At 43.5% G+C, this 8,213-nt stretch overlaps 1 protein-coding gene across 4 annotated transcripts; it reads right to left on the bottom strand.

Annotated features, from left to right (window-relative positions):
* Positions 1-287: 287 nt before the first annotated feature.
* Positions 288-5,954, bottom strand: LOC110503644 (14-3-3 protein epsilon). Of its 4 annotated transcripts, none has more exons than XM_021582083.2 (7): positions 5,660-5,954; positions 4,248-4,447; positions 3,882-3,988; positions 3,319-3,525; positions 3,038-3,174; positions 2,538-2,585; positions 288-1,299 (listed from the first exon to the last, which is right to left on the bottom strand). In XM_021582083.2, the coding sequence occupies exons 1-6, from the start codon at positions 5,721-5,723 to the stop codon at positions 2,578-2,580; spliced, it is 723 nt and encodes a 240-aa protein (XP_021437758.1). In that variant the 5' UTR covers positions 5,724-5,954; the 3' UTR covers positions 288-1,299; positions 2,538-2,577. The 4 variants fall into 4 exon arrangements, with proteins under 4 accessions (XP_021437758.1, XP_021437757.1, XP_021437754.1 ...); XM_021582082.2 differs by having other exon boundaries at positions 288-1,296; XM_021582079.2 differs by lacking the exon at positions 2,538-2,585.
* Positions 5,955-8,213: the final 2,259 nt, after the last annotated feature.

Genomic DNA, 8,213 nt, shown 5'->3' with positions numbered 1-8,213 from the left:
TTGGTGTAGGGGGCCAACCAACCATGAGCCCTGTGGTGGTGAGTAGACTAGGGCTTTATCTCCAACCTTCCACCAGTGTTTCTCAAATGACAGGGGCTTAACATGGCCCACCGTAAATAAATGGGCATACAGCCAACAGGCAAGCTTCCATTTTGTGAGTCATTTCTAACTACGTTCAAAAAAAACAATACCATGGCTTTACTCCGATGCTTTTTGAAAAGCCCCCCAAAAAGAATTAAGAAGCATGAATTCATCGTTTGATGTAATCAACACCAACAGACATTTCGGTATGTTTAATTTAGATTGTTTAATGTTAATTCCATGCTGTGTTTCAGTAAGAACAATACAGATTGTGGCTCCAGTCAGATATCCAGTAGTACAAATTAGCTGTAAGTTACACATAATGAAGCTAGAAGAAAAGGAAAACATTGAGCTATATAAAAGGAGGGGAAAGAGGCAGAAAATTAATGAACTCATGCAGGCTTGAAATCATCTATTTAGAACCCTGTCATCTTGCAACAGAAGCCAGTCGAGAACTGTCTGTTAACGCAACGCTTCCTCTGATTTTTACGGCTACCAGCCCTCATCTGAAATCAGCAAGTATTCGCAATACAGTATTTTAGCACAACATACAATCCAAAACATCACAATAGAATCACTATGGTGTAAAAGTTAAGCATTTTGCTCCACGTGGATATCAAGAATTTTGCCAACTTCCTCTGATAAACTAGGTTCACGAAAGAGGACTTTGTTTAGACTTGCCCTTAAAAAGGATTAATGATTTGCATCTCTCACTAACAGAAATATTACAGCTCCCACAACTAATAGACGTATCAGTAATAAAAGTTAATTTCTGTAATTACATTAAGAAAAAGAAATCTCAAAATACATCCAGCAACTGATAAAATATTGAGGAAAGAGCATAAACAAAACAAAATTAAAACAATACAATAATGAAAACAAAGAATTTTTTCAGAACCGCGTGTACCAAGAAAAATAAAATAAACCAGGGACTCTTTGCCTTTCCAAAATTGTATTTATTGTCTCAATTAAGTGGTATTTATATTTGAATTGAATTAAAGGGCAAAAAAACAAAAACAAAAACAAATAATAACAATGACTGATTATTTCTAAGACCATGTGGCCAGAGAGCTGCTGAGAGCCGCGGTCACTTGGGCGTGGCGGCCACAGTTTTTTGTGTGTGGGGGTGGGGTGGGTGGGGTCTCAGGTTGGCTGTAATGTCTCACTGGGGCTCATCCTCCACATCTTGCAGCGCCTCTTTGTTCTGTTCTTCACCTGCTTGAAAACAAGAGAAATGGACGGTGAGGGCTGGGCTTTCAGGTTATGTACACCAGAGACAATCCTCAGTCTAGGTGATCAGACTCAGTGGCCAAACATCAAACATATTGAGATGCTGTGGAAGTATTGCATTACTCCGGTGCAAGTTTTAATCTACAGTCTCCAAAGTTACAGGTGGACAGGCCGAAGTGAGCCCAGCAGTGGTTTCATTCAGTGTGTCAAACATCTTAGCACATGCAGTGAAACGTCAACCACCATCTACAACCTTGTAGGCCATATCAAAAGAACTACTGCAGCGCTTCAATCAAATAAAGACAACTCTTATAGTAATTAAATAGCTATAAACTGAAACGTCCTATATAGGCCCTACTTGACGACAACCTGACAGATGACTTCCGTTTACAATTGAGAAGCGTTTGATTTGTCAATTTCCCCATAGCCTACTCATTCCATGATTTATAAGCCATTTAGCGAACACCGTGACATCCAATCTTTAAATCCCTCGACAGATCTGCCCAAGACTCACCTGCACCCCAGTATTCTATTCCAACACAAGCCACTCTATTGTACTGGCATTCTGTCGTTAGTGAGACAGTTGTCTAGTTGTGTCATGCTACAGGACGCCAGGCAGACAGAATGACAGAGCAGAGCGATTATGGGACTGGATGTAGATGTATGTCACCCAGTCAAAGACAGACAGGATATCCCACACAGCCTCAACAATTGGTGCCATGCTGTTAAGTCCTCCAGTCTCCACAATACACGGCTCTGACAATAGCTACGGAGATCAAGCACTGTACGTCAACGGATCAGGCAGGCGACTACAGAGCGCCAGACTCTACACACAAACCCATGTTCTAACTTGGTGAGACACCTCGCAGCCCCACAGAGAAAGATAGTTACCGTGTTACCTACAGAGCTGTTCTTTACTGGACCTAAAATGGTTCCAGCTGAAAGACGATACTCGCTCACCAGTATAAAAAACAAAACAATAATCGGTCAGCTGTCCAAGACATGTGGAAATCATAAGAAAGAGACATTCGCTCCAGGTTACCTTCAAACTAAATGCATTACTGATACACCGGTGCTAAAAAAAAATCACTATGTAGAAAGACAGATTCATACATACAACTTTCCCGGTGACACAAACCAAATGGGTGAGCGGCATTGCAGTGAGTTAGTAGTGAAGGGGGACAGAACAAATGATTCAAACCAAGGGAAGGGCAGAAAACACTTACAAAGTACAGATTATGGGAAATGAACAGCTGTTTTGCTCCTTTAGGACTCTACACAGATGGAAGGAGAGAGGAGAGATGAGTTGGACGTTAAGATGAAGGTTAAAAAAGCTACAGCTCTAGAGGGCAGAGAGGGGACCACTAAGCAATGCAGAAGGAAGTGAAAGGTTGAAAGGCACAAGGTTGGGTTAGAGACGTTAAGAGTGTGTGTAATGATCCATGTCAGCAGCTTTGAAAAGAGCCAAATTACCAACAGCACACACCTATAGGAAACACAGTGCTACTCTTTTCTGGTAGGATAGCATCCGTTCACAAACGTTGTAATGGGCATACAAAAACAAAATAGCAGAGGCAAACTGCTGTAATATTGTAAATATACCTCAGACTGGAAGAAATTAAGGAATTGAGCATGTCCCCTCAAAGCAATTTCCCCATTAATAACATTACCAACTTCCTCCATGCATTGGAAAAATCCAGGTGGGTGAGCTCTCACTCACGCTTACCATCTCCCTGCATGTCTGAAGTCCATAGTGTCAGGTTGTCACGTAACAACTGCATGATTAGTGTGGAGTCCTTGTAGCTTTCTTCGCTCAGCGTGTCCAGCTCTGCGATGGCGTCATCGAACGCAGCCTTCGCCAACCTGCAGTACAAAACACTGGTCTTATGTCGCACTCGTGTCAAGGAAATAAGTCACCTTACTGAATCGTTTGAGCACACATGATCAACAGCCTAATTAGAGCTCTAAATTAGAAGTCTATTGAGGAGAGCGGTGCGAGGTACTTGCCTGCACGCGCGGTCGGGCGAGTTGAGGATTTCATAGTAAAATACGGAGAAGTTAAGAGCGAGGCCTAGGCGAATGGGGTGTGTCGGTGGCAGTTCGATCATGGCGATGTCGCTAGCAGCTTTGTAGGCGACCAAACTGTTCTCTGCAGCCTCCTTCCGGTCGTTCCCGGTGGCAAACTCAGCCAGATACCTGTGGTAATCGCCTTTCCTGAGGGAAGAGCAAGACAGAGAAGAATCAGCGGGCCATCGTGGTGTAAAAGACACAAAGGCTCCGTGAAAACATGGGTCCATGTGAAAAACAACTATGTTCCCAACTCAGGGCCGTGACAACCTAAAACATCTAGGGGATAGGTCCGATTCAATGATCAACGAATGGAGTAAATGTTAGAAAAGCAGGAATTCCTGATTTAGCAGGAAGAACCACAATCCCTGTTCTATGCTTATTCTAGAGCCATTAGAGTTGTGGAATACTGTTTTAATCTGGTTGTTTAAAAAACTGCAATAACCATCTATCAAGCATCTATTCCTAAACAACAAATCGACAACAAAAGCAGAGGCTCGTACATTTTGTAGTAGAAGACCTTGGACTCTCCCGTATTAGCAGCTGGAATAAGGTGCTTGTCCAGTACATCAAGAATGTCATTACAGATTGACTTCAGCTCATTCTCAACCTGCAGGAGAGAGAAAAAAATAACTCAATGAATGACCAGCCACTGACACAATGTTAGGCACAACACGCAGCAATACACAAATGGTATCATTCGGGTGAATTAGCCTAAATTATTTTATAATGTTCAACATTTTCTCCAGTGGAAATGCTACCATATTGCTTTAAGAGGGCTGCAGCTCAAATGCCTCTCTCATCATGTCAGATCTCTCTCGCACTACACTAATGCACTCAGAATGACTCATCCTTCTGGGCTTACTCACCGTTTGCCTGTATTCCCGGATCATTTTCAATTTGTCTTCTCCACCCTTGTTTTCTTCCCTTTGTTCAATACTGCTGATTATCCTCCATGATGCTCTCCTCGCCCCAATGACATTTTTGTAGGCCACTGATAGTAGGTTTCGCTCCTCGACTGTTAGTTCCACATCCAACCCGGCCACTCTCTTCATGGACTCCACCATTTCTGTGGGGAGGAGAGAGGAAGTCATTGGTGCTGAAAGATCCGATCCAATGTAAAACTAGGGGACAACATTTGATGACTTCACATTACAGACCTTTCTTATGCTGAAGTTAAAGATTATAATTTCTGTATTCACAAAGCATCTCAGAGTAGGTGTGCTAATCAATTTTGCCTAATCGACCATAATTCATATGATTATAAGGAACAGGTGAGACCTGATACTTGCTCGGCATGCCTACTTTGATGAGCTTTATGAACACAGGTTCTGGATAATACAATCTTGGGAGGTAGCATCTGCATGTAGGCTTACATTTTGCATGAACATACACCCAGTGACAAGGTACATAATCATACCTTTAAGAAACCGGTAGTTACGTCAATGTCAAGAATGAGAGCCGCACGTCTGAAGAATCGCGTTTGATTTGGGAGTGAAATGAAGCTGGTTTTTATTTCGGGGCAAATCAAAGTTGCATGTGGCCAGGGTTCCGTAATCTGACACATGATCATGCCTTGTAATCACACATCTAAAAACAGCTTCATGCCAATTGACAGACATGTTCTCTCTAACTGAACTACGGCAAAATTGCTTATCATTGGGGCGTCGGTTTTATTTAAGGTCAGCCGTCGATACGTCACACCCAGATAGCAGGCTAAAACGTTGGACCACGAGAATGTTCGCAAACGTGGGTATTTGGCTGGCCAACAGATGTACATAGTGATCTCATGTTATATTATAGCTAGTAATGTAGTATAAACTTAAATTGGCTGACATTGTTCGGGAAAAGTAATCCCCACATAGGTCCTGTAGCACAGCTAACGTTAGTTTGCTAACGCGCTAGTTAGCTAGCTAGCCACCCCCCCCCCCACCACCACCACCACCACTTGCTTACTAGCTACCTAGCTCTCGCACCATCGATAATCCGCCATTTTGTATTCTCTTTAAATTATCCATATCTTTGAACAAATCTGGACAGTTGAGTAGCTATCGTATTGGCTAATTAATGCTAGTAACACGGCTCCCTAGTTAAGCCAATGCGTTAGCTCAGGCTAACTAGCTAGCTAACGTTAGCGCACTGACATCACCATCCTCGCCCCTGCAAGAGGGAGGAGGGTGAGTGCAAGTGTTAGCTATGTTGGAAGCTACTACCGTTAGCTAGCTGGAGGGGACAACGGCGAACATGTCCCTCCATCGAATAATACATTTGTATATCTTACCGTCATATCTTTCCGCCTGCTCGGCGAGTTTTGCCTGATATACTAAATCGTCCCGGTCGCCCATTTTGTTGCGAGTGGCGAAGTTTAGTTTAAACTGACAAATTGATAAAAAATGCTCGACAGTTGCTGCTACTAGGTCAATCTGTCGGCGGGTCCTGTGAAATCAACGGATAGATCAGTGGCGTTTCCACCCCACCGGTTGTACTGGAGTAAAAAAAAATGGCGAAAATCTCAATCCGGGAACCTATCACCCCCCACTGAGGATCACCCCTTCCCCATAAAACCCCCTCCCATTCTTGCAGGGCATGGCAACCAGTGTCTCGGGATTCCAAACATTTACACCCACATTATTATTATCATGGTGAGCGTTATCACACACACACAAAATGTAAGCTGATAAGGCTTTCTCAATCTTCTTATCAAGAACATCTGTAAAATGGTATGGAATCAGCTTGATTCCTTTTTGGTATTTGCAGTGGTATTGTTAACAAACACGCCCCCATGAAGAAAATTAGATTTAAAAACAGGTTCAGCCCCTGGTTTGACAGTGATCTTACAAGAGTTACTCCACCTCAAGAATTGCATTTGGCGAAAGGCTCGGCACACGCATACTCAAGCTGACTGGCTATCGTTCAGGCAAATGAGAAATAAGTGCACTCAGGCTATCCGGAAGGCCAAAGTTAGTTACTTTAAGGGGCAGGTCTCTCTCTCTCTCTCTGTGGGTCTAACCCCAAGAAGTTCTGGAAAACAGTTAAAGACCCAGAGAATAAACTCTCCTCCTCACAGCTGCCCATGTCCCTTAATGTTGATGATGTGGTTGTTACTGACAAGAAGTACATGGCTGAGCTCTTTAATCACCAATGCATTATGTCAGGATTCCTATTTGACTCTGCCTCTTTGCCCGTCCAACATTTCCTCATCTTCCACCCCTTCTAATGCGACTATCCCCGATGCTTCTCCTTTTCCCCCTGCCCCGCTACAAAGTTACTCCCTGCAGGCAGTCACTGAGTCCGAAGCGCTAAAGGAGCTCCTTAAACTTGACCCCCAAAAAACTTCTGGGTCAGATGGTTTAGCCTCTTGCTTCTTTAAGGTTGCTTTTTAACCTGTCTCTCATTCCTGGGGAGGTTCCCATTGCTTGGGAGGCAGCCACAGTTCGTCCTTTATTTAAAGGGGGAGATCAAGCTGATCCTAACTGTTATAGGGCTATTTCTATTTTGCCCCGTTAATCAAAAGTGTTGGAAAAACATGTCAATAATCAACTGACTGACTTTCTTGATGTCTATAGTATTCTCTTGGGTATGCAATCTGGTTTCTGCTCAGGTTATGGATGTGTCACTGCAACCTTAAAGGTTCTCAATGATGTCACCATTGCCCTGGATTCTAAGCAATATTGTGCTGCTATTTTTATTGACTTGGCCAAAGCTTTTGAGACGGTAGACCATTCCATTCTTGTGGGCCAGCTAAGGAGTATTGGTGTCTCTGAGGGCTCTTTGGCCTGGTTTGCTAACTACCTCTCTTAAAGAGTGCAGTGTATAAAGTCAGAAAATCTGCTGCCTCAGCCACTGCCTGTCACCAAGGGAATACACCTAGGCTCAATCCTAGGCCCCAAGCTCTTCTCAATTTGTATCAACATAGCTCAGGCAGCAGGAACTCACTCATCCATTTATATGCAGATGATAGTCTTATACTCAGCTGACCCCTCCCTGGATTTCAAGAAAAATGCTCTACAAACCTTTCTTAGTGTCCAAAAAGCTTTCTCTACCCTTAACCTGGTTCTGAACACCTCCAAAACAAAGGTCATGTGGTTTGGTAAGAATTATGCCCCTCTCCCCACAGGTGTGATTACTACCTCTGAGGGTTTAGAGCTTGAGGTAGTCACCTCATACAAGTACTTGGGAGTATGGCTAGAAGGTACACTGTCCTTCTCTCAGCACATATCAAAGCTGCAGGCTAAGGTTAAATCTAGACTTGGTTTCCTCTATTGTAATCTCTCCTCTTTCACCCCAGCTGCCAAACTAACCCTGATTCAGATGACCATCCTACCCATGCTATATTACGGAATCATAATTTATAGATCGGCAGGTAAGGGTGCTCTCGAGCTGCTAGATGTTCTTTACTATTCGGTCATCAGATTTGCCACCAATGCTCCTTATAGGACACATCACTGCGCTCTATTCTCCTCTGTAAACTGGTCATCTCTGTATACCCGTTGCAAGACACACTGGTTGATGCTTATTTATCAAACCGTCTTAGGCCTCACTCCCCCCCCCATCTGAGATGCCTACTGCAGCCCTCTCATCCTCAACAAACACCCGTTCTGCCAGTCACATTCTGTTAAAGGTCCCCAAAGCGCACACATTCCTTGGTTCGCTCCTTTTTTCAGTTCGCTGCAACAAAAACACTCAAACTGGACAGTTTCTCAATCTCTATATTCAAAGACTCAATCATGGACACTCTTACTGACAGTTGTGGCTGCTTTGTGTAATGTATTGTTGTCTCTACCTTCTTGACCTTTGTGCTGTTGATTGTGCCCAATAATGTTTGTACCATGCTT

This window comes from Oncorhynchus mykiss, chromosome 24 (genome assembly GCF_013265735.2).
Source record: "Oncorhynchus mykiss isolate Arlee chromosome 24, USDA_OmykA_1.1, whole genome shotgun sequence".
Classification (NCBI taxonomy): Eukaryota; Metazoa; Chordata; class Actinopteri; order Salmoniformes; family Salmonidae; genus Oncorhynchus; species Oncorhynchus mykiss.
The sequence above is the reverse complement of the archived record's forward strand: the minus strand, read 5'-3'. Positions and strand labels throughout refer to the sequence as shown.

Bases quoted from the DNA above. Each gene is read 5' to 3' on its own strand.
- LOC110503644 (XM_021582079.2), bottom strand. From the start codon at position 5,723: ATGGGCGACCGGGACGATTTAGTATATCAGGCAAAACTCGCCGAGCAG. The intron at 3,526-3,881 runs GTACGAGCCTCT...CTCTTCCCTCAG, and splicing joins AAGGTCTTCTACTACAAAAT to GAAAGGCGATTACCACAGGT. The intron at 1,300-3,037 runs GTAAGCGTGAGT...CTTGTTTTCAAG, and splicing joins TTCAGACATGCAGGGAGATG to CAGGTGAAGAACAGAACAAA.